Raw genomic sequence first — 26,390 nt, 5'->3', positions numbered from 1 at the left:
CAGTGGTCCAGGTCAGTTAATGGACTGATGTGAGTTTGTTTGCCTGCTGAATCAGTAAATGGAGGGGAACACTAAAGGTGGTGATGAACATTCAAATCTTCCCGAATGGAGGTTTTTGGAAAAGCAGACATGCAAAGAATGTGCTCCACCCTGGATGATACATAGTCAATGAGTTTTTGTTAATGCAAAAGCTTAGGAGATAGTAAGCAACACATGTGTTTATGGAGAATTAATGCTCATTGGTGGGTAGTTTAGTCCTTGTGTTCTGCAGGCAACATAGGGCAGGAGGGGAGAAATCACATACAACACCAAATGGGTACCTGTATTGTACATGAAATAGTCATTTTTCCCCTCTCCCTCCAAGTTCCCTCTCCCTTCTCGTCCATTTTGCCATTCTTTCATTTACCTCCTCCTTCTCCTCCATTCTTGTTTCTTTTCCGCATCCCCGTTCATAAATGTGATTAAGACAATTCATATTGGTTTCTATTTCAGTTATGGATTAAAAAGTACGATTCCCAGATGAAACTCTAAGTTCATAATCGCCGCCTCTGTGAATCGTCTGCCTGTTCCACGAATATCCATAAAGTGACAGCTCATACATAAGTACTGAGTTCTTGCTATTAAAACAGTTGTATGTATTCTTATTAATTACTACAGACGTTTGCAGACTAAATTTGAAATTTTTTACACCGCTGACTAGCAGAATAGAGAAGCAAAAGGGATAATTATGGGAGTTTACGAAGTCTGTCAGGGTAGACAACAACGTATTAGTGTTGCCAATTTAGAATTTCTCGCTAGATCTGGAGATGTCAAATCTGTTTAGCAGTAAATTTTAGAGACTAGATATGTGATATTAGCGTTGTAAGAGAGATATCTGGAAATTCTTAATGTTGTTTAAGATATTACAGTCTGTTTTCCAGTAGTCATTTGTAGTTTTGTATATATATATTTAACAATTTCTAGCGTATTTGAGAAAAAGTTCAGTGATATGAACTTGGCAACTCTGCAAGGCTTATGCTGTCAGTGACTACGTGGAACTAGTGTTGTGAGGACTGTTGACACTGAGCCGGTCTGGCCCTTCTCTCATTAAACACTTCCAGTTCATCATCCTGACCATTAAATAGCTCTCAGGTAATCTTATGGCTTAGATTATTGTGTAGATAGCAGATATTGATGCAGAAAGTGCAAACTGACTAAAAGTTTCCTGTTTGTGAGAGAACAGCAGGTTGTGTTAATCATAGCATGTTAACCTTGACGTCCAGAAATGCATTTTAACTAAGTGGCTCCTAATTGGTCAAAATTCTATGATGTTTTGATAACCTATGTAGGTGTATAATATTTATTTAAAACCTAAACAAAAGGCCCTCATATTATCTAGATAGACTCTCACCATCACACTGCAGTACCAACTTCCAGTATAGCTTTCGTTTACCGTATGTAGTCGCTAGTAAAATATGTTAAAGTTACCTGTGACTCGGCTTGACCTAAGGTTTTAGTAATTGTGAAACATTCCATAAGCAGTTCATAGCTTAAACAGAAAATGGCACAGTCCGAGTTTAGGAGCACCACCCATTTGCACTTTCCAAATTGTCTTGTGGATTGCTATACAGTAGTATGTGATTACTTGTATGTTGTTGGCAACTTAACCCCATTGTGACAGTGTTATATCATCTTTGATCAATTCTCTGAACATTGTAGTTTGAGGCAACTGAGAGTGTTGTCAAGCATGGTATAAGTTATTTCTCGTTTCTGTGTGCATGTATGTTTATATTTTTTCTATTTGTTTATTCGTCTATTGCCAGACGCCTCAATCCTGTAACGGGTGGCCATAAACAAATCATTTCCATGTCACCCTGTCCAATGCCACTTCACTGCCCTGCTCCCAGCTCAAACCCCCCTCTCTCATATACCTCTCCATTCCTCCCCTCCATCTCATCCTCAGCCTCCACCTCTCTCGCATACACTTTCCTCATTGGTCTTGCTAACCACCCTCTCCACATGGGCAAACCAGAAACCACTGTAATGTTTTTCTCCTAATTCTTTCTGTCACATCTATATTTTTGTAGGTGACATATGTATATTTGTATTTTTGTATGTGGTGTATGTATATATATGTATGGTATTGTGCAGGTGAGAGAATTAAATGTAATGTGAGGGGTATCTGTTACAGTGGGAGCATAAGGCCATCGTAGCTAAGACAGTCCGTAATGGCTTCTGGATCCTTGTAAGTAAATCAGAGAACTATTGTATCATGGAACATTTCATGAGTTGCTTAATGATCCTAGAAGTTTTGCGTTGGTTATAATGTGGAGAAAGTTCTGTACTGAACAGTACAGTAATTTGTGAGGTATTTTACAGATCTCCAGTTTGAACTCTGGTTACTCTGCATAAGTACTGATAAGCTATGCATGCTACTCCATTGTCTAATACTGGAGCATTACGTGAGGGATGTAAGATGGGGGGAGGCCAGCAAATTTGCAAGGGATAGGACATCATGGAGGCAGTTGTTTATAGTCACCCCATACAGCATTAAGGCATCTAACTAAAGATAGAGAGATTATATGAAGTTAGGAAAATTTATTCAGGATAATGAAGGAAATATGTTACCTGTGATAAGCATTTGTCCCTGTGTAGAGTACAGATATATTGTATGGTCAAGGACAAATGTTTATCTAGTATTTTGTCCCATCTTGTACCATATCTCTTTTGCTGATCCTCCTGAGCTGAGAGAGGCTCCCCGTAGACTGTTGTTATTGTTATGGCTCCAGACTCATCTGAATGTAAACCCATTGGACTTCAGGATGAAGTTGAGGAAAGTGATGGATATTCCCCATGTGAAGTAGACTCGTTGGATTAATAGGTCAGCTTTTGACCTTCAGTATACTGTACTGTGCAGCAAAAATACCAATACAGTAAATTGATTGTGCTGTTGAATGTTTCCAGGATGTACGGATACCAACCACAGGCAGCCCAGCAGTACCAACAACCTGGGCAGGACCAGTACCAGCAACAGGGGTACCAGCCACAGGTGAGGACAGTGTTTATAACTACCCGGTACCTGTATTTATTTATTCAAGAGCGAATATTTTGCAGTGGTCAGTACCGGTATGTCCAGTAACTACAGTACTGCATTATATAAGATTTAATGAGTGTGTGATTAAGTTTTTGGAAAAGTTTTGTAGCATAAATATCACAGATGCTGATACAGTGCTGTTCAGTAGTGTGTTTTGGTTGAATTAGGTATTGGGTTCTGTGGTGTAATTTATTGATGATAGTATAATAATGAATGAGTACCATTTACACTGATACAGGGGTACCAGCAACAACAGCAAACCTATCAGCCTCAGGGACAGCAGGGGTACCAGGCACAGCAGCAGCAGCAGCCACAGCATGGTTATCAGCCACAGCCTCAGCAGTATGGCCAGCAATACCAGCAGGAACAGTATGGGGCACACCAACAGCAGCAGCAGCAGCAGCAACAAGCATCATTCCAGGAGTTTATAGACACACAAGAAAATACAGAGGTAAGTTTGATCTTGTTCTTTAGGCAATGATTTTTCATTAGATACACTGAATATCATAAGAGTTGGACATATATCTGTTATCGACTTAGTAAATTCCAGGCATGCTTTCTGGGCACTGGTGTTTTAGTACCCACGAAATCCTCCTCTCCCAGGCCGTGATGACTGCATTTTTTTTTTTTTAATAGCATGGTCTCAGACCCTCCAATCCCAGAATCTTTTGGGACCACCAGCATTCATGGATTATGATTTGCCTGTTTCTGTTGCAGGGTGTTCGGTTCTCTTGGAATGTGTGGCCTGCAAGCCGTATAGAAGCCACCCGAATGGTCGTACCTGTTGCTGCCGTGTACACCCCTCTTAAGAAGCGTGATGACCTGCCTCCCATTTGTTACGAGCCACTGAAATGTACCCAGATGCAGTGTGGAGCCATACTCAACCCTCTCTGTCAGGTGTGGGACTGACAACCTCTTTTCACCCTTTGTTATTCATATCATTTGTGGTGCCCTCAGGTGGTTGTATTCAACTCATGGTAAACATTTCATAGTGAAAAGGTTAAAGAAGGCTACTGGTATATCTAACCCCACCTCCGTCCCAAGTTTAAAAAAATATCTGTTAACACTTGTAATGAAGAGCTAAAAAAGGCTCCACAGTATATATACAGTATAGCCATTTTGCCAGTTTGATTCCAAAAATACCACATACCTTAAGCAAGAGGGTTAGTAGCCATACCTCACCCCTCCATTTTTTTTAAAGTATCTGGTAAGCTAAGTAAAATCATTTGGAGGTAGCAGGATAAGATAATTTTTACCATACTGGAAGTGGTCAGAAAAACTAGTACAGAGTCATAGTTGACCTGTACTGTGATAAGTGTCCTCATCACATGTCTGTCTCTTGGCAGTAGTCAAGAGAAATGATGCAGTATAAATTTATAAGTTACTGTTCTATACAGTAATGTTATGTTTATATTTCTCTGTATGCTGCGATAATGACATGTCCTTTACAATGATTTTTTTCATGAAATTAAGCTTGTATGGTGTGTATGCTCTACAGATCTGTAACAGCCTTTCTTATACACAGGTTGATTTTAGGTCGAAGATGTGGGTATGTTGTTTCTGCTTCCAGCGTAACCCCTTCCCCAGTTCCTATGCCTCAATCAGTGAACAGAGTCAGCCAGCAGAGCTCTTCCCTACCTACTCCACTATTGAGTACACCATCATGGTATGCTGCTTATGGATGTGGATGTTTTGGTATTGTTATTGTGAGTTTCTGAGCCAGGATCAGAGATATTTTTCTAGCATTCTCATTCTTGTGTTTGTGCATATAATGCACAGATGCTGCATGTGACCTAATGGTTGTTTAATCTTCCTCTCATCCACGCAGCGGCAGCAAACCTTACCACCCATTTTCCTGTTTGTGGTGGATACATGTGTGGATGAAGAGGAGCTGGGAGCCCTTAAAGAATCCATCACTATGTCTCTCTCCCTAATGCCAGCCAATGCTCTAGTAGGACTCATCACATTTGGACGGCATGTCCACGTGAGTATATACAATATATTGTTTTTAATGCACAGATATTGGTAGCCAAATAGTGAACTGATGTTGATCACAGAGTTTTCATTAGTTTGCAAATTATGATTGTCTCATAATGAACTTTGAATAATACCAGTAGTGCTCGTTAAGTAATATGGTAATAGAATACTGTATTAACCTTTGATACCCAGAGGCCAATCTAGTTGCTACCCACTTGGCTGTACAATGCATTCAGTTTTAGAGATCTCCCATCATCCCTTCAGTTGATACCAATTGATAGATGGTAGCCACCTTAAATACTGTGCATGTAAAAGTGGCCTTAATACAAATTCAGTTATTGGAGATTGTTATTAACCCCTTCAGCATGAGATGTCTTTCTCAAGCTCTCTGAAAGTTTGTTGTGGCAGCCAGAAAAGCAGTAATGTTGGTGTTATAATTGAGAGGTAAAAGTGGTTAACTGGTATTTTGTTGTTTCAGGTGCACGTACTGGCAAATGAGGTAATGAGGAAGCAGTATGTGTTCCCAGGCATGAAAGATCAGACAGCCAAGACAGTGCAGGAATACCTTGGAGTTGGACTTAAGACAGCACAGCCTCAGGTATGATATTATTATGTACTACAGTAATGTACAAGAGAAAGTAGGTGGCTGTCAGCCTGGGAAATATTACCCTAAGGGTAATGTCTGGCTACAAGCCTGACACTCTAGCCACACGGTTATTCAGTTTTAAGCAGCAACTGTGTGCCATCATTTGGCTGGTCTGTTTGATGTGATTGTAGTGTATTATGTGGCTAGATATTATTCTTTATATTTGTTAGTAAGCCATGCTAGTTGATGAGTGTTTAGATTTTCATGTACACTGTATATGATGCAGGTTAATTGTAATTGATACCTTTGTCTTTGAGAATTTCTTGTAGGAATTGCTTGTACAGTAATTTGTGACGGTTTTGTAGTTACACATATGTGCCAGATTTAAAAAATACTAATATGATTGTGAATGTACAAGCAGCAGATGCCAGGGCAGGCAGCACCGGCTCCTCAGCCTGGCCAGATGAACAACCGGTTCTTGCAGCCAGTACAGGAGTGTGAGATGATGCTGCAAGACATCCTGGCAGACCTTCGCAAAGACCCCTGGACCGTCAACACTGGCAAGAGACCGCTCAGAGCTTCAGGGGCAGCACTGTCCATTGCTATTGGTCTCCTTGAGGTTAGTACTGCCTGAGGTGCAACAGATGGCATTAGCTAAGGAAGAGTTCTTGCAGGTGATAGTGACTAGATATAATACACTGGTTATAAGCTAGGAGTATTGCCCTCTGTTAAAATAGTAGGGTAGTTTCTGAAGGTTGGTTGTCTGAGGGCATTGCCTGGCCAAACCAGTTTCCTATAACCCAGGAAACCATTGACTGTGGTGGGTGGTAACCATTTAATAAATTGATGCCTTGGTGCTCTAGTGGGTTAAGGAGCTCCAACCAGATGGAGCTTGTAAGGTTTCCATCTGAAGGTTAGTTGGGGTTTGCCACTCACATAATGCCTCTTAGGAGCAAATGAGGCTGGTCACCTTTGCCTGGAATGTCAGGACTGAGCAGCCTCATCTTGGCCCCTTACATTCTTGAATGGGCAAAAAAGGGTTGGATGGATGGGTTTTTTAATTTTTTTTTTTTGTTCCAGGCTTGCTACCCCAACACTGGAGCTCGGATATTGACCTTCCTGGGTGGTGCTTGCTCATATGGCCCTGGCATGGTGGTGGATGATGACCTCAGGAAGCCCATACGTTCTCACCACGACATTGAAAAGGTCGGTACTAGATATATTATGGTGACCTGGTGGTTTATTGGGTTCAAGCACTCCAGTTAAATGTAGTTCATAAGGGTATAAATGCGAGGGATGGTTGATTTTTGTACAGGGGTACAATCACAGCCTTTTTCCACTCTGCTGGCACAGTTTCACTCATCCATGCCTTCTTACATATCTCCAACAAGCACCTCCTTCCACTCCCTCCACTAGCCTTAATCAGCTCTGCATACATCTCATCAACCACAGCTGCTTTCCCATTTTCCAACCACTTCACAGCATTCTTCACCTGTGCAAGTGTCACATTTCCTGGTACTGCATTCCTTCTCTGCACACCCCCAAAACCAATCATGTTTGCAGCGGCTCTGCTTTCTCTATTCTCATCCATCAGGCTTTCAAAATATTCTTTCCATTTGGTCCTTACATCATCCCAATGGGTTAATAATCTACCATTTACATTCTTCACACTTTCACAATTCTTTCCACTTCACTTCTGCATTTCTGCACTTTTTTTTTTTTTTAATATACTACAATTATTTTACTTGTAGGACAGCTGCCAGTACATGAAGAAAGCGATAAAGTTCTACGAGGGCCTGGCAAAGCGTGTAGCAGACAACGGGCATGTGGTTGACCTCTATGCCTGTGCCCTGGACCAGGTTGGCCTGCACGAGATGAAGTACTGTGCCAACTACACTGGGTTAGTGCACCTTGGTCTGTACATGACCTGTTATGCTACTTTTTATCTTGAACAGACTATGTTGTTTTGGTTGTAGATTACCATAATCAGGTATGGTATTCCAATGCTGATGTAATCTTACACGATAGTAAAGAACGTGTTCATTAAGGACTTATGGCATTGTAGAGAGATGTTTTTATCAGTCATTTATTTCTGAGACTGAAACCTCTCCGTTATTTAGATATAGTGAGATTTACTGTACTGTACCATTTCAGTTTAAGCCCCTTTCATACACATCAGGCCATGACTGACAATTTGGCTTTTTTCCTGTTTCAGTGGCCATATGGTCCTGGGTGACTCGTTCAACTCGTCTCTCTTTAGAACAACATTCCAGCGTGTGTTTGCCAGAGATGAGAAGGGCAACCTGGAGATGGCCTTCAATGCTACACTCGAAGTCAAAACATCAAGGGAACTAAAGAGTAAGTATTAATTTCATTGTTGCTCAGTATCTGTATGAATTTTATTCCTTTGTTTTTAGTTGCTGGAGCTGTTGGACCATGCATGTCGGCCTGTGAGAAGGTCCTTGTATGTCTGATGAACATCAAAAAAAGCAACTGCAAATAGTGACTTTGTTTATTTATTTCCCAGTTTGTAGTTACTGGAAAGCTTGGGACTGATTTTATCTTACTTTATTATATATTGTCCTTCCTCTTCTGTCTTTCTTTTCTTCATTCTTTCCACTTCCATCTGCCTAGGGGTACTTTACACTCCCTCTTCTGTCTTTCTTCATTCCTTCCCATTCCTTCTGCCTATGGGTGACTCTACACTGAGTGACAAGCCAAATGATTTCCTCTCACCAGAAAACCATTGTACTACGCAGGGTGGTAACCATATAACCAAATTATGGCACCTGGTGGTTTAGTGAGTAATTAAGGCGCTCCAGTCGGATTGAGCCTGTGTAGGTTTATATCCAAGGGGTGGTTGGGGTATATTGCTCTCGTTATGCCACTCAGGGATGAGTGAGGCTGGTTACTTTCATCTTAAATGTCAGGACCAACTTGCCTAACCTCATGCTTCTCTGTTTTTCATGGGGCAACATAGGATTGGTTGATGGATGGATGGATGGATTATTTATTTATTTATTCATTATTTTTATTACTGTATTTTTTGTAGTTGCTGGAGCTCTTGGCCCCTGCGTATCAGCCAATGAGAAGGGCCCTAATGTGGCAGACATGGAGATAGGAATTGGGAACACCACCAAATGGAAGCTCTGTGGCCTCACCCCGAGCACCACTGTGGCCATTTTCTTCGAGGTGGCCAACCAACAGGGCAGTGATGTCCCAGGTGGTCGAGGCCATGTCCAGTTCATCACACGCTACCAGCACCCGTCCGGCCAAACCAGGGTCAGGGTCACCACTGTTGCTAGAAAGTGAGTTGCCTTGGCCTCTTGTATCCTCCTTAAAAGGTTTCTGTGCCTCTTCTGCATTTCTTTTAAGATTTCTGTGTAAACCTAAGTCTTCTATTACTAGTTGGATCACCCCACCGGGCAAACCAGCATCAGGGTCACCACCATTTCCAGAAAATTGGTTGCTTTTTCCTCTTCTGTCCTCCTTATAAGATTTTGTAGGTCTTTTGCCTTCAAAATTTCTATATTACCCTGAGTCTCCATGGTTACTAATGAAAACCAGAGCTGGGGACTTCCGCAATCACTTCCCTCTAACCGCAGATTCCACAGTTGCAGAAGTGTGATTTTGTTTGTAGATTTGTGTGTATGACAAATTTTACACAAATTTGTGGTTTTGTGTTTGTGGACTCAGAACTTTGAGTGGTTTGTTTTTATGAAGGGCAACATGGACCTGCTCAGGATGGAGTTGTCTCAGTTGTTGGAAGAGTCTGACTGTGACTAAGGAGTGAGGACAGAGGAGGTTAGAGCAGAGGAACAGAGGTGGACTGGTGTGTCAGCTTGTCAAGTGTGACCTGTGAAATGTAATAATTTAGTTCATTTATCTACAGTAGCGAATGCTTTACCCTTGTTTTGTAGTAAAAACTGCCTGATATACTAATATAATAATATTATAATACTACAAAACCCCATAATTGCCTAACTCATAATTAACGACTTCACTAATGAGCGAGTTCTTCCTTAAAAAAAAAAAAAAAAAAAATAATAATAATAATAATACAGAAAATAAACTTGAAGAATATGAATTGAATTGGTAAGGTCTTTCTGCTGAAAGTTATATGCGCATTTGGCGCTCAGTCTTTTGTTCATTTTTGTGTGTTTATGTGAAAGAGAGAGTATTGATACAAACAATATTGTATTCCATTAACTTCTTAATAGCCTCCAGCGTTGAGCAACCCTTTACAGTACCGGTGTCAGTGATGTCGAGTTAGCGTGAGCTGTGAAGAATGTGAACAGTTATGGGAAGGGAATGAAGGTCACTGGTATGTTTACACAACTCTATGCTACCATCCCAAGCAGTCAGGCGGTCACCTAATCTCAGATGTTTTCGTCCATATGACACATGCACTGTAAGTTTATGAATTCTTCCAAAAATCATAGCGAATCACAGGATGGATTTAGGAAGCTAAAAAACACATTGCTAGGTGCACCAGACAATTCTAATCACATCTGTAAGAAAAGTTAATTCCTTTTGGAATCCTTGAAAAATCGGTGCGAGGCCGAGCAGGGGTGCACACAAATTTCTGAACCCACGACCATTGAAGGGTTAAGCCGTTAAGCCATACAATTTGTTTCCTGCACTATGGAAGAAACTTACTCTACTGTATGTATTCAAAGGTGGACTTTGTTTCCCAATTTCCCAGCTGTAGGTTAGGTTAGGTTTGCTTAAAGTATTAGGTACAGTTAAACTAGGTTAGGTGAGGTTTAGTTAAACACTTAGAACAATCCCTTCCATCGTTACTCCGAGAAATCAAACATGAGTTGGCACAGCTGAACAGTTAAAAGCAACGGGGAAACAAATTTGACAAGAAACGCCTATTTATGGGAAATGCATTACAATATCAGTGGTTCATAGGCTACACAATTACCGGTAAATGCCATTTTCAGGAAGGCGTCAAGAATTAGCGAATTTCAAGAATTAATGAGGGGGTTTGGGACATAACCCTCGCTAATTTGGAAGGGTTACTATGAATATAATTTTACTATAAATATAATTTTATATATCCCGTTCAGTACTGCAGACAATTTCCAAACTTCACAGTCACCTATTGTTAGTCAGAATAGAGTAAATAAAGATATGATTGTAGTGGATGAGTAACTAGAGATGATTTTTAACCCCTTGATTACAAAAAATGTCATCCTAAACTTAATAAAATCCTCTAATGGTAACCAGAATAAAATGAAAGTGATGCCATGGTACTAAAAGAGATACAAGTGGTTTGTGTTTGCGGAAATGAAATTATCAAGAAATTTGCGGTTGCGGAAGGTAGTGGTTTGAGTTTACGGATTTGCATTTGTGGAAGTGAATTTTCGTTTGCAGTGCCCAGTTCTGATGAAAACCCTCCACTCTACACTTATCCATGAGCTGAGCTGAGAAGTGTTTGGGATCTTTGTCTCCTTGGTTACTTGTGAAATCAACCCTCCAATGTTTAGATTCTTTGTCAGGTTTGAGTAAATATGCTATAGTTGTTTTGCCACTATCACATTCCTGATGCTGCATCTTGTAAGGGATGGGCTATACAGAAGGATCTCCTGGCATGCCATTCCCTGTTGAGTAACAAGATATTGGTGAGAGAGAAGGAAGACAAAGTGGAGTGTTTGAGAGTGGTATGTGAGGATAAAGTAGCCTGGAGGTGCTTCTGTCATAGCCATCTCTTGCTGAAGGATTCCAAGGTGGGAACATGGTGTCAGAGATGATGATGATGATGATGATGATGTAATGCTTCAGTATATAGTGAATGGAACAAGGTGCTACAAAATCTCCTTACTCTTTTCAGTTGGGCGGATCCTCAGAGTGGACAACAGTACATTTCCCTTGGCTTTGATCAGGAGGCATCGGCAGTGTTGATGGCTCGCTTGGCCGTCCATCGATCAGAAACAGACCAAGACGGAACAGATGTTCTCCGATGGGTTGACAGAATGCTTATAAGATTGGTAGGCCTAACACTTTTATGTAGGACCCCTGTGCATACTTCATTAGCCCCTAGAATGTGGGTGACATCCATTTTGGCTATTTTTTGCTGCTGTCACATCATTGTTTTTCTCTCTCCAACTTGGAAAAGGCCTCGTGCTGAAAGAATCTATGAGGCTGTATCAGACCTCTTAAATCTGAAAAATCTTATCTGAGCTGAATATATTTGTCTGGTGGCAGCAGCAGTAAACTAAAAATGCTATTTGGATTCAGAGGATTAAGGATTATGATAGTGAGCAAAGTTAACTGTATGACAATTATGTCAATATTTGGCATGATTTGATGACAGGTAATAAGCATAAATAACAACAGTAGGTGTGTCAACTGTAAAATGGGTTCCATTTGTTGCTCAGTGTGGCTGTATCTATCCTGTTTTGAGCTGGAAGCCAGGTAAATCTCAAATGGAGCTGTTTAGTTATAGGTACAATGGTCATTTATGGTGTTATGATTGTAATTAAGTACTATATTGCCATTTTTCACCTTGCAGTGCCAGAAGTTTGGAGACTTCACTCCCAACGATCCAAACAGCTATAGATTCCAGGAAAACTTCAGTCTCTACCCACAGTTTATGTTCCACCTCAGACGCTCACAGTTCCTGCAAGTCTTCAATAACTCACCTGATGAAACGTCATTCTACAGGTCAGTTGATTTGAAAGATGTTGTTGACATTCATTTGCTAAGTGTCAGAGCTTCATTTGTATTGCATGACTTGGAAATACTTATGTGCATTATTTGATATTTTTCCTGTGACAGAACTTTGTAAGTTTGTGTGTGTGCATGTGTGCACGTGCACACACATCAATGCAAGTTTACAGATAGTACATATTCCAGTAAGGTTTAATTCTGGTATAATTGTATTGATATGGTTGCAGTTATTACCTTCAGTGATACAGAAAGTTGTCTTCATCTACTTACCACATGTATGGTTCATTCATGTGGGCAAATTTTGATTAGTATTTAATTCTGTCAAAAATTTCTCTGGCCCTGGATCCTATCTGACCCCACCTTGGAGTGGGAAAGGAGGTCTGGATGATGATGATGATGATGATGATACACACGTTCTTACTCTCAGGTGTATGTTGAACCGTGAGTGTGTGATGGAGAGCCTAACCATGATCCAGCCAACACTGCACAGCTATTCCTTCAATGGCAATGAGGCGGTCATGCTGGACACGGCATCCATTCAGCCAGATCGCATCCTTCTCCTCGACACATTCTTCTTGGTTCTCATCTTCTTGGGGGAGGTCAGTGTAATGGAGATAAAAAAACAGTGTATAGAAATAAAGTAAATCGTTTTTATAAGATGCATTTTTCTTTTTTCTTCTCTTTCTCTCTGCTTTTATTCAAGGATTATCATTTGTTCTGTCACTTTTATTTTTATAGATTTTTCAATTGGGGGGTATTTCAGACAATGGCTGCATGGAAGAAGGAAGGATACCATGAGCAAGAGGAATATGCCTCATTCAAGGACCTTTTACAAGCGCCAGTTGATGATGCTCAGGATATACTTGCCACAAGGTTTCCCATCCCTCGCTATGTAGAGACGGAACAAGGTGGCTCACAGGTTAGTTGCCATCTCATGTTTTATGTCTTCATCTCATCTCTCATCCTCTCTCCCTGGTCCCCTGTTTTCTGGTACATCTAATTCTACTACTGTACTATTTTTCCCACAACCCTGCTGTATAATTATTTAAACACACTTTTCCTTCCTATTTATGCCTTCGAAGAAGAACCAAGTTGAACAAAAAAATGTGTTGTCCTGTAATAAATAATTTTCTTGCATGTGGATCAAATTTTTCATCTTCGTAATTTCAGCCTTTTGGTTAGTTTGGTAAGCTGTAGTACAGATACAGTACCAATGTGTCTCACCATTTTCATACTGTACTCAATACTGAACGGTACTGAATGGTAGTGGTAGAAGTTTACCTGCTGTTCCATTGTGTCAACTTACATTAGGGTATGTCTGTTACTTTCTTGTTTGATTATCTGCTGGTAGAAATCCATACTAGGCCTCTGTCAGCTTAGAAATTGTCTTTTCAGCTATTGAACTATATAAATTAACTGCAAAAGTATGAATATTAGACCCAGATTAGGGTGAAAGGAGTACAGAATATGTGCCCTAACTTGAATTAAATACAGTATACCCAAAGCATCAGATACAGCAAAATGATCGAGCGAGGATTGACTATCTGAACCCTTGAAAAATAGGGGTTATTGTTTTTTTTTGGTGATGGTGATTTACATTCTTCTCATTAATCATTTCAGGCGAGATTCCTGTTGTCAAAAGTGAACCCCTCACAGACCCACAACAACGCCATGTATGGAGGAGTAAGTGCAAAATATCATCTGAGTTCTAAGTATTTTTTATTGTTTAGTTACTTTTGTTTTTATGATTTTGTTATACTGTATTATCAGTACTGATTAGTTTTGTTTACCTTTTATTTAGTGAGTCTTTACTTTTGTTTTGGATTCACAGACTCAGAATTTGTAGTACTGTACTGTACTTTTATTTTCAGAATTTTAGTAACAGTAGCTAATAGTGTATTGTAGTTCAAGTGGATTGGAGTTATTAATTCGGAATTCCCAATTTTGACCTTTCAGTCAGCCATCCCAGACCCCAATACTACGGTATTTATACTGTACTGTGTTTATTTTGGTGAAGGTGCTGATGGTGGTGGTGGTGGTCAGCAGTCAAGTGCCCACACAATATCTTAGTTATTTTTATTTATCTATTTATTTATGTATGTATTTATTGGTATTGGTGGAGGTGTAAAGACAGCACGCTTTATTTGTTTAAGGAATATTGTAGAATTATTCAAACACAATGCACACACATCGTACATGATGCTTTTGCACATTGGAGCTGTAGAAATGTAGCTGCTTATGCTGGGGTAGTGCTGTAGAATATTATAACTAAAAGGTCTATTTTCTTAAAGTGTTGGAACTGTCTTTTATTGGACCCTAGAGTTACCACTGCTTTCTGTGCTGTACCAAAGCATTTGAGTCTCAGTAAATTAAAGTTAAAGGATAAAGGTATGCTTTTGAAGATACTATACCATCATATGTGAATGTATGGGTATCTTAGATTTGTATACATTACGAAGGAAAATTACATCTGGCTTTAAAGTTTCTAACAGTTACAGTCAGATATAGCTGCACTTGTGTTATAGAGAAAAGCAGTGGTATCTGATTCTTATCCCTTTCACATGCCTAAAATAATTTCTCTTTCACAATAAAGTGACATTAACTATTAATGTTTTACATAATTGCTGAAATGCAATTCTTTCCGTGAAAATAGCTTTGTAAAAATGCTGGAAAAAACATTTTACTTTTGTGAAAGGGCTAAGATAAAAAACAGGACAAGATACTTGTACACACACTGAATGTCGATCAGTTAGAGAGAGTGGATGTAGATAGGGTGGTGAAAACGGTGCATGTGAGTGAGTTTGAAGGAGGGAGAAGGTGTGTTAGGCCAGGAAGGTAGGTGGATGTAGTAAAGGAGTGTTACAAAGTGAGGTATGGAACTTGATAAGGGTAAGGAATTGACAGGGATCAAGTTGATTAGATGAATTATGTGAGGAGGAGCACATGACAAGGGCTTGGCAACCCCTTTTTTAACTTTATTGGCAGATTGACTATCTGGCAGGCATTGTGAAATGCATCTGTACATTATAGGAAAACAACTGAAGAATTGGCAAAGGGAAGGTGAGAGGTGTGGATGTCGGGGATAGGGTTGCGAGAGGCAGACCAAAAAAGACCTGGGACAAGGTCTCAGAGTTTGACCTCAGGGATAGGGGACTGAATAGGGAGGCTGCCAGAGATCGAGCAGCGTGGAGAGCCGTCATTGGGTCACCAAGACTGGCACATGCAAGCATGCTGGAGCCTTATGAATTATATAATTACATGATATGATAGTCAGGTGCCAGTCCTTTAGAAGCTACCTAAATGGTTAGATTAACTTAGTTCTGCATGTTCTTGCTTGCCAAGGATATGGTAAAGTTAGTCAGGCATGTGTAGGTGTGTGAAATATCAGAGTTGTGGATAAGAATTTAACTGAATAGAAATAGCAGTGATCTTCAAGGAAGAAAGTTTAAATGTGATGGCTGTGTGTGAGATGAACTTGCAAGGGAGTGAAGTGGATTTATGGGAAAGTTTGGCCATGTGGAGAGAATGGAGAATGACAGATTAATGAGGAGAGTGTATGTGAGTGAAATGGAGGAGGGGAGAGGGAGGGGGAGGCCAAGAATGAGATGGAGAGGTGGAGTGGAGAGTTATATGAGAGAGGGGGGATGTGAGCTTGGGGAAGGGCAGCGAAATGGCGGGGGACGGCAACGTGGAGGCAATTTGTTTGTGGCCACCCCTTATGGGATCAAGACCTCTAGCAATAGATAGATTGATAGATATGTATAATGTACGTGTGAGCACTCATGGACATGAATAAAAAGTTGATTTGTTGACAGATGTCAGAATGGAACGAGTGGCTATACATGTAATACAGCTTGGTGCAAGATATGTCGTGTAATTTTGAAACATTTAACATCACTGGTTATTACATATGCACCTTGTGGTAAATTTACATCCCTCTGCCTTATATGTTGTTACCACGGTTGAGATGTTTGTCAGATCTTTTGAACAGATCTTTAGCTCTGAAATGCAGGAGTTTAGACATCACTGTGCTGTACAGCATATTTTAGCATCATCAGACATTTTAATAAACCAAAGATTTTTTTTAGTAGCTGTTTACACTTTCATTAGCATTTTCTTTACAGTTCTGTAAATTATTACTAGGCATATATTTGTGCTTAATAGATCTGTAATTACTTTTAACTACTGGTATTAGAAAGTAGTACAAAATAGGTATAAAGCCTGGAGTTTATTCCAGCAAAACAGGAGTGTGTATTGTCATATGGTACTGAATAAAATATTGTGTTTCAGGATGGCGGTGCACCGGTTCTCACTGATGATGTCAGCTTACAAGTTTTTATGGAACATCTCAAGAAGCTTGCAGTCACATCTAATGCTTAAGGTAATACACTCATAGGACATACTTATCATACACTGTATAAGGAACAATAATTAATTTAATAGCATTATACGGTATTTGTAACCCCTTGATTAGGGGATGTGAAAAACATGGCACATCACATACAATGATATTTCAGTTACCTTAAGCATCAGGAGCACATGTACTCCACCTGTAACACCACCTGGCGAATGAGTGACAGAGGACTAGTACTCCACCCATAAGTAAAGGGTCAGTAGTAATAGATGGCTTTTCCAGGATGTGAAGCATTTTGTGCCCAGATACCTTTCTTGGTATTGACCAATGGCCCTTGAATAGGATTGAACAGTCAGTCCCTTGGTCAGTTATGTTTGCTCTTACCCACGAGACTAAGTGGCTGAAGATAATTAGAATATTTGGAGCATGATGTATCTGTTAAACGACCCCTTAATTTATCAGTGACATGGCCACAGTTCATTCACAACATGCATGTTTGATTTCTGACAAACTGTGTGTGCTCAAATTTGCTAGGGAAACTCATATGCATAAATTTTACATTTTCGTTATGCTTCTTGATAATCATATCAGAAGGAGAATTATTTAGTTTATGTGTAAATCCCTACCGTGAATGCACAATACAGTGTTAGTGAAGTGTGAGTGCAGTATCTTCTTAAATTTTTTATGCATTATTAAAATTTCTGAGTGTGTGGAAGAGTTTTGTTATTTGGGAGACATGTTGTGTGCTGGAGGTGGGGCTGGAGCTAGCTCTGTGGCTAGGGTGAGAAGTGGTTGGAAGAAGTTCAGGGAGCTGTTGCCTCTCCTGACATTGAGAGGGCTCTCCCTACGTGCTAAGGGGTCTTTGTATGCAGCATGTGTTAGGAGTGTAATGCTGTATGGTAGTGAGACCTGGGCAGTGAAGGAGGAAGATATTTGCCTGCTTAGACGTACAGAAATGACAATGATTAGGTGGATGTGCAGTGTGTTCCTGCGTCCAAGGCCTGGAGGGGCTGGGTTTACGATGGAAGAGTTGAGAGGTAGGATGGGACTGGAGTGTATTGGTGTTGTGATGAGGAGAGGTAGATTGAGGTGGTTTGGACATGTGGAGAGGATGGGGGATGATAATTGGGTGAGGAAGGTGAGAAGTGTTAATATTGGGGGTGGGGTTATGAGGGGTAGACCAAGAAAGACATGGGACGAGGTCATTAAGTGTGACCTTAGGGTTAAGGGACTGAACAGGGAGGCTGCAATGGATCATGCAACGTGGAGAGCCGCCATTAGGTGACCAAGGCCGACACATGCAAGCATGTTGGAGCTTTTAAAAACGAAATCGAAATGAAAACGAAACTGTTTTTACAAAAACAAAATGAAATTATCACAGTACAGGTAAGTGTTCATTATCCATTAGCTTATTTCTTGCATTGCTTGATATTTTATTTGGTAAAGTATATTTTATACACTTGTCACATGAATGGAACATTATTGGTAGGTTAGAATTAAACATAAATATTTTGAGTACTATATTTAATATTCTTTTAATTATGGAAATACACCTGTTCATCCACTCATTCGATGTAGTGCTGCTCTTGGGTGGCTGCCCTTTCCTCTTCTGTCTACGGGCGAGTCTACACTGAGTGACAAGCCAAATGGTTTCCTGTACACCAGGAAACCATTTACTACACTGGGTGGTAACCAGATAACCAGACTTTTGCACCTGGTGGTTTAGTGGGTAATTAAGGCGCTCCTTCTGGATTAAGCCTGTGTCGGTTTATATCCAAGGGGTGGTTGGGGTTTATTGCTCACATAATGCCACTCAGGGATGAGTGAGGCTTGTAACTCTCATCTTAAATGTCAGGACCAACTTGCCTAACCTCAGGCTTCTACTGTATGCTTCTCATGGGGCAACACAGGGTTAGATGATGTACGTACTGTATGTATATAATAAACCTGGTGTAAATGATGATGGAAGTTAATTGCTGACAGGCTTAGTACAGAACAGTATTTGTGAAGGCTTGTATAGTTTAGACAGTTTTGATCAGTATTCCCTATTCATTCATTCATCATCTAATCCTGTGTTGCCTCATGAGGAGCATAGGAGCCTGGGGCTAGGCAAGTTAGTCCTGACATTTAAGATGAGAGTGACCAGCCTCACTCATCCCTGAGTAGAATTACATAAGCAATAAACCCCAACCACCCAATGGATATAAACCTGCACCAGCTCAATCCAATTGGAGCGCCTTAATTGCCCGCTAAACCACTAGACGCCATAATTTGGTTATATGGTTACCACCCAGGGTAATAAATGGTTTCCTGGTGTACAGGAAACCATTTGGCTTGTCACTCAGGGTAGAGTCACCTGTAGACAAAAGGAAGAGGAAAGAAAGAATAAAAAGGATGGAAAGGAGGAGGGAGAGGAAGGGGCAGACAGCTACACTGAGCAGCTCTACATTGAGTGACACCTTTTGTCAGATAACATATATCCATAATTTTCTAACTGTAGTATGTTATTAATATGACTTTAATTCCAGTGTATTATATGCCATGTTCTGTATTAAAATAACTATAATCTTTGAAAGATGAAAGTGTCCCATAATTTCTTGAAACAAATATACAAGAAAAGAACAATGGACCAAAATTATTCAAAACTAATATTTGTATTGCATTTTGAAATTGGCTTCAGTTCTGCATTGGGACACCTTCACACAGTAGCACCAATAAAACCAACACCCCACAACTCCATATCCACCAAAAAGAGGATGATGGGTTGCAGGAAAAGAGCAAATTCAGCCTGCAGTTGACTGGGTTTGGGTTCATTTGAACCTGAGGCCATACTGTCCTGGCTTGACATATATAACATCTGGCTTTGATATGATGTTTGACAGTTCAGAAATTCCCTGTACATTACATGGTATCATGCTGTATAACTCCATCACACCTTCCCATATTTCATTCATTCAGTATGACAGGCAAATTATTTAATGCTCATTTTGATGGGCTGAGATGTTGTTGTGGTACTGTATTTGCAAAACCAATGTAGTGGTATGTTTGGCATGTATGCAGTGTGTACAGTATTATGAAATATGAAAGCAGGTTTAAGTATTCTTCAGACACTCTTACCCCTTAACTTGTTACATATTAATTTTACATACAGTAGAAGGTTTGAGAACATAGGGGTAGGATGGGAGATTTTCAGATATTTTAACACTATTCTGGGCCAGCCTTGTTTAACTTTTCTACCCCGTTCCTGGGCCTGGGGGGGCATTTCCAACGAAAGGTTATTTTGTTACTTGTGTTCACCAAAATGTTGTGCCATGTATTTGAACCATGAAAATCCACTGACAGTATTGTGATGCCAACTCTGACGTATGGAAGTGAAGCATGGACTTTGTTGGAAGGACACGAGTCAAGAGTGAGAGCTGTGGAAATGAGTTATTGAGAGGAGCATGTGCAGTTACATGGAGAGATAGATTTACAATTAAGGAATTGAAGGATTGTGGTGGGGATGTGCATGTGATAGAAAACGTTAGGAGATAAACATTGAGGTGGCTTGGCCATGTGGAGAGGATGGAGTGCGAGAGTATCAAGGAGTGTGTGAGAGTGAGGTGAAGGGGGGGAGAGGGAAGGGAAGGCCAAGGATGAGATGGAAGGATGGAGTGGAAAGGTATATGAGAGAGGGTGGTGTGAGCTGGGAGCAGGGCAATGAAATGGTGGGGGACTAGGTGACATGGAGGCGATTTTTGTTTGTGGCCACCTCGTACGGGATAAAAGCATCTGGCTGTAGACAGATGGATAGAAAAATCTCAACAAATGACACACCGGCATGTCATCGGCCTTGAATCAGTTGGCCAATAAATGACACAGCGGTGCATCATCAGCCCAGAATAGTGTTAATCATGTCCCAGAGTGAATGATTTGGAACAGATTATTTATTAGTATACCAGTTGTATAAATTTGCTAGATTTTATGCAGTCAGAAAGTGTCATTTACGTGGGATCCAGAATTACAAATGATGTAAATAGAAATGTTCTTGATTGTTATAGTATTTATAATAAATTTTGTCTCCAACTGTATATTAACCAACCAAAATACAGGAGATTACAGATTATATTCAAAGTTTCAGGGCACCACAATATATGTGTGTAGCACATTCTCATTTCATCCCAGCCCAATTTTTCATGTTGAGGTGGAGTTGGAATATCCATAGCAAAACTTTGATCTCGTGGGATTTGAATCTATAGTAAAACGGAAGTCCCTCTCTATCTGAATTGTAGGAGGAAAAAAATCTCCCGGCAACACTAGTGCTGGGAGGTGGTTTCAGCATCAGAATATCCTGTACACCTCAGGTAATACTGTACAGCACATTGATAATGCTTTGTCTACAGTATTCCACTGTTCTATCACACACTTCATATAGTGATATGTGATACAGGGATTAACATACATTTTATAAAATGATTTACATAACTGAGAAATAGGTGAAGTGAATAGGACACTTCAAAAGGCTCACACATTACCTTCTGTTCCATCTTCATTTATTATTTTATCGTCTTTGAGAATGTTCTCCTTGTTATCAGCATCTTCCTGCTCTTCAGGATTGTTTTTATTCTCTGGTACTTTATATTCCTCCAGACATTTTTTGTTTTCATTGAACTTCTCCTGCAAGTACCTTTTTCCTCCATCAGGTTCTTCTCCATTGTCTGAACATTTTTTGCCTGAGGTTTCTTTGTCTTCCAAGTAAGCCATGTTCCCATTAGCTTCTTGATTATCAGCCACATAATCTTTCTTAGCCATTTCACTTCCATCTTCCAAGCAGCTCTCCCCAGTGTTTTCTTCCTTAGTAGCTTCTGGATTATCATTCACATGTGTCTTATCTATGTCATTCTCATCTTCAATGCATTTCTCTTTCCCAACTGTTTCTTTCTCATCTTCAAGGCTGTCCTCAGTCTCGGCAGGTTTTGTACCCTCACTGACACACATGAGAACGTGCAAGACCTGGCTGGCAGATGGTCGCTTGGCTTGCTCAGTTTCTGTGCAGGCGTAGAAGATCTCAAGCACAGAAAGGTATTCATCTCCCAACACAACATTGGGCAGAGGTGGCCGAGTACCTGAGTGGAATATACAAGTTGAAACCCTGCATATTAGAGAGTCATCATCATACTACACTTTTTCCCACCTAAAGATGGGGTGTGCATGGGTCCAGAAAGCATGATAGCAGGAAAAATATCAACAGCACACCCTACAAAAATGTTAGGTATACCTCTTCCAGTACAGTGTTTCTCATTCCATATGGTCCAGATTCAGCCACACCCCCTTAAAAAATGTAATAATAATAATCATCATCATCTGGACCTGCTTTCCCACCCTAGGGCAGGGTGAGAAGTAGCAATGTCCAGACAGCCCAAGTTTGCTCACTCCAATGGGCCTGTGCGAGTGTCACATTTCCTGACACTGCATTCCTTCTCTGCACACCCCCAAAGCCAATCATGTTTACATCCACTCTGTTCTCTCTATTCCCATTCAAGTGGCTTTCAAAACATTCTTTCCATCTGCTTCTTACTTCATCCCCCTGGGTTAATAATCTATCACTCACATCCCACACTATCTATCTATATATTGCCAGATGCCTTAATCCCGTACGGGTGGCCACAAACAAATCGCCTCCATGTTGCCCTGCTCCCAACTCACTCCCCCCTCTCTCATATACCTCTCCACTCCATCCCTCCATCTCATCCTCGGCCTCCCACACACTTTCACATTTCTTTCCACTCTCACTTCTACATTTCTGCACCTCTTGCCAGAATCACTTCCTATTTTCAGAGTAGTTTGCATTCATTTTTCCTCCTAGATCTTCATTTACCACCACCTTTTTCCTCTTCACTAGTCTCTTTACATGCTTCTTACTCTCAGTATATTCAGTTATTTCAATTGAACCCCTGTTCTGTAACCACTCTAGCCACATCCTCTTTTCCTCCACTGCTCTCTTAACCTCTTCATCTCACCATGTCACACCTTTCTTCTCTTTTGTTACTCTTGCCACACCACACACTACTTTAACACTCCTAACTAAGCACTCCATATATGCATTCCACAGGCTGTCCGGTCCTTAATAATAACAGTAATAATAATAATAACAACCTAGTGCTTTAGCATACTCATCCTCTTGCATGGAGAAACTGTCTGTTGTGTCCAAATCATCACAGTCCAGGATGCTTACATGTGGGGCCGTCAGTGATAACATCTCCCTGGAACCAACACAGACATTAATTATTCAGCGCTGATTTTGATACCATGACATCAAGCACAGTATTCTGAGTTTTGATAACATCTAAAGACTGCTATAGTACCCCTGATATTGCAGTATTACTCATCATCCAGTCTCTCCCCCACTTTGGGATAAGAAAGGATCCATACAGAGAAAAACTTGACAAGAGGGAAAACCACCAAGAGCATGGCCAGTTAAATGAGCCACACTGATTCACTCACCATTCAAGCCCTTGGAATCCTGACTTCATCTAAGAGGCATGACCATCCACACTTACTTCATATTAGTTGTACTCATGAACCTTACCATAATATAAGTCCATAAGAGAACATGTCAGTTCTGTGGGTGAGAGTGTCCCCAAGCAGGGCCTCAGATGCTGACCAGCACTCAGTTCCTACATACGCCTGATTCTTGAGTGCCATTCCCTGACGAGAAAACCAAATACTGTTCAATGAACTTAAAACATATACAGTATGCTTAGCCCCTTCAATATGGCAATATTATTTACAGTATTTTATTCTTCCTTTGGTTAGATTATTTTATTCTGCTGAAGGGAAGTCTCTTGTAATATATGGTTTATTTGTTTTAGTTTTGCCTCTACCAGACAATTTTATTCATCTCTGTTAACCCTTTAATAACGAAGAGGTTAATGAAGGCCTCATCTAACCCCTCCAGTTTAAAAAGTCTCCTAAGCTGAAAAGAATCATGGAGACAGCAATATATATAATATATCACTGGACTGAAGGATTTAACAAAACCATGAGCAAAAAAAAACATGCATTACTTTTGTATGAAATGTACCATGCAAATTCTAGACACTGAGGATAACATATGTACTGTTGCAGGTTTCTCACATTTGGTTTCTCTTTTCTGCATTAAAAAATAAATAAATAAATAAATAAATAAGTAAATAAATAAATAAATGTAAAGCTTACCTGCTCATCCAGCCTGAGAGAGACTCCAAAGTCACACAGCTTGGCAACTTCAAACTGTCCCTTGGTGAGGATGTTAGCACTCTTGAGATCCCCGTGCAGCAGTTTCATATCTTCATGCAGGTATTTGAGAGCAGAGGCAATATCACCTGCTACCTGAAAATAACATAAATCGGAATACATTTGCTGTATTTGTTATTCAGTCTTTGTGGTGTACTGTATTTTACATGCCTGATGGGCTGATGGTTTGAAAGTGAGAGGAGTGTAAGTTAGTTATCTTAATTTCCTAGAAAATTTTAAGTACAGTATACCTTGAGAACATTCTTTGCTGGAAATGGGCCAAGGTCTTGTTCCTCCCGTGCCTCAATCAGATCTCCCAGGGACCTCTCTCCGCTCTCCATCACCAAGCAGGGGGTGCCATCTTTGTGGGAAGTGTAGGACCGGTAACCAATGATGTTTGGGTGATTCAGTGTCCTCAGAATCTCAGCTTCAAAACTCAGCCGCTTTGTAAACTCCCCGTTATCATCAGTTATCTTTTTCCTGGGAAAGTAATAAGAATTTTGATGAAGTTGTCTGGAGGTTTAAGTATGAAATAAGTCAGAATAATAATGATACAGAATTTCCAAAATGTTGCTTTGTTCAACATACTTGTTTAGCTTCTTCACAGCCCACGGTGACTTGTAGCTGCCATGCATGGGTGAAAAGCGTTCCATCAGGTACACATTGACACCTGAAGAAAATATAAATTAATAGAAAGGTACAGTAACACCAGTATGAAATACAGCTCCTTTATAACATGCACAAAATATAGTGCCTATGCAACAGTCTTATAGGTATACCTCGATATACGATACTCTTAGATGCGATACCCTGGCTTAGCGAGGAGGGTAGAAATACCACCGAACCCCCCCTAACGATGGCCAAACCCTGGTTTAATGATGGGTATTTTATTATTTTTTTTACCGATTTTGATATTTTAGACTAAAATTGTGTGTTTAGAGTGATTTATAAACTATTTTTAGACTTAGATTAATGTGTTTTAGTCATACAAGTAGTTGGGGTGAACATTGTCATTTTGGGGTACAGTTTACTTAAGTTTGAGTTTTTCCAGACTTATATTTGACGATTCTCAGATTGTATTTGTTGGTTTTTGTGAGTTATTTACAGGTGTTAGGCTTTAGTTAGTTTCTTTTACAGCTGTTAGGCCATTTAGATTGGCTTTAAACTTGTTTTTGGACTCATTTGGGTGGGTTTAGGACTTCGCTGAGGGAGAAACCCAAGGCTCAAAAACACATCCCTATACTTTACTTGTTAAATCCATCCATCCATCCATTGCCAGACGCCACGCATCCCAGACGGGGTGGCCAATGGCCTAGAGTTAATTGTTTTACAGGGAGGGGCACTAATCCTCCACCAACCCCACTTGACACGTAGGGATGCCAACAGCATCTTGTGTTCCCAGGCGGTCACCCATCCAAGTACTAACCAGACCCAACGTTGCTTAACTTCGCTGATCAGACGTTAAATCTACCCCAAAATAAGATACCGGTACCCCGCATTGTTAAACCGGGGTATACCTGTACATCACGTTAATTCACACCCTGTGCTGAAAACAAGTTTCTTTCATAGATAAAGGGGGTAGGATGGCTCAGTGGTAGAGTCCTTGACTTGAGACCATAGGATTGAGAGTTCATGCGCTGCCTGGGTAGCTGCATTGCTGGGAGAGCTAGCGCTCTCCCGTCACCTAGCAGGGCTATATGATTTATCAAGGTCTAGCTTGGGGAATTTATTCCCTTTCAGAGATAATACTTGTCCAGTAATTACAGCTTTACATAATTTTAAACAGGTTCAAATGAGGTATGCACATGCTGAGAAATGATTAGCTTGTTGTCTTAATGTTTATCTATCTATCTATCTATTGCCAGACGCCTCAATCCCATTGGGGTGGCCACAAACAAATCTCCTCCAAGTCGCCCTGTCCCCCGCCATTTCACTGCCCTTCTCCCAACTCACCCCCCCCTCTCTCATATACCTCTCCACCCCATCCCTCCATCTCATCCTCGGCCTCCCCCTCCCTCTTCCCCCCAACACCTCACTCACATACACTCTCTTCGTCAGTCTTTCACCCTCCATCCTCTCCACATGGCCAAACCACCTCAGTGTTTACCAAAATGATAATTCTATGCTCACTGAAATGCTGTATGTAATTATTGTATACAGCATAAGGTATAAATCCCTAGAGTATCAGATAACCGTTTATCTGGACTCTGGGCTCTTGACTCCAGCTACATCTTACCCGTTCCATACCCCAGCTGCTTCATACATGGTGACGGTGGAATCACAATCTGAGGGGTGCTGATGCTGGGACTCTGCACGTGGCATGTCTTCACTCGCTTCAGTACTGGAGTCTGGAATTCTGCCATATTTAGTCTGGAAAAATACAAATCAGTGATTATACATCATCTTTGGTTGTAAATCAGAAACTACATTATACTGTAATCTTGATAAAAATAAATCATACTAGCATA

General features: G+C 40.5%; 2 protein-coding genes across 4 annotated transcripts; one reads left to right on the top strand and one right to left on the bottom strand.

The window, feature by feature from the left end:
- The first annotated feature begins 1,030 nt into the window (after positions 1-1,030).
- Sec23 (transport protein Sec23) lies at positions 1,031-26,390 on the top strand. 3 transcript variants are annotated; one of them, XM_080277410.1, is made up of 21 exons: positions 1,038-1,131; positions 2,171-2,224; positions 2,944-3,028; positions 3,312-3,524; positions 3,791-3,970; positions 4,599-4,739; positions 4,902-5,057; positions 5,529-5,648; positions 6,058-6,255; positions 6,717-6,842; positions 7,388-7,536; positions 7,852-7,994; positions 8,689-8,944; positions 11,476-11,632; positions 12,157-12,308; positions 12,742-12,913; positions 13,078-13,233; positions 13,935-13,997; positions 14,271-14,297; positions 16,605-16,695; positions 26,175-26,390. In XM_080277410.1, the coding sequence occupies exons 2-20, from the start codon at positions 2,208-2,210 to the stop codon at positions 16,692-16,694; spliced, it is 2,601 nt and encodes an 866-aa protein (XP_080133536.1). In that variant the 5' UTR covers positions 1,038-1,131; positions 2,171-2,207; the 3' UTR covers position 16,695; positions 26,175-26,390. The 3 variants fall into 3 exon arrangements, with proteins under 3 accessions (XP_080133537.1, XP_080133536.1, XP_080133538.1); XM_080277411.1 differs by lacking the exon at positions 2,171-2,224 and having other exon boundaries at positions 1,031-1,131; XM_080277412.1 differs by lacking the exon at positions 14,271-14,297.
- On the bottom strand, positions 21,172-26,285 carry LOC145406178 (lymphokine-activated killer T-cell-originated protein kinase-like). The gene is made up of 7 exons (XM_080277375.1): positions 26,159-26,285; positions 24,511-24,592; positions 24,174-24,402; positions 23,866-24,018; positions 23,237-23,355; positions 22,804-22,910; positions 21,172-21,773 (listed from the first exon to the last, which is right to left on the bottom strand). Exons 1-7 carry the CDS (start codon positions 26,283-26,285, stop codon positions 21,172-21,174), a joined length of 1,419 nt encoding a protein of 472 aa, XP_080133501.1.

This window comes from Coenobita brevimanus, chromosome 69 (assembly GCF_032717465.1).
Source record: "Coenobita brevimanus isolate Jiangsu-jjx chromosome 69, ASM3271746v2, whole genome shotgun sequence".
Taxonomy (NCBI): domain Eukaryota; kingdom Metazoa; phylum Arthropoda; class Malacostraca; order Decapoda; family Coenobitidae; genus Coenobita; species Coenobita brevimanus.
Note: the sequence above shows the minus strand (reverse complement) of the source record. Positions and strands in the feature narration are given on the sequence as shown.

Bases quoted from the DNA above. Each gene is read 5' to 3' on its own strand.
- Sec23 (XM_080277410.1), top strand. The intron at 7,995-8,688 runs GTAAGTATTAAT...TATTTTTTGTAG, and splicing joins AACATCAAGGGAACTAAAGA to TTGCTGGAGCTCTTGGCCCC. The intron at 11,633-12,156 runs GTAGGCCTAACA...TTCACCTTGCAG, and splicing joins ACAGAATGCTTATAAGATTG to TGCCAGAAGTTTGGAGACTT.
- LOC145406178 (XM_080277375.1), bottom strand. From the start codon at position 26,285: ATGGCAGAATTCCAGACTCCAGTACTGAAGCGAGTGAAGACATGCCAC. The intron at 23,356-23,865 runs GTAAGCTTTACA...TTTTCTCGTCAG, and splicing joins CTCTCAGGCTGGATGAGCAG to GGAATGGCACTCAAGAATCA. The intron at 21,774-22,803 runs GTTGTTATTATT...TATTCCACTCAG, and splicing joins TGAGTATGCTAAAGCACTAG to GTACTCGGCCACCTCTGCCC.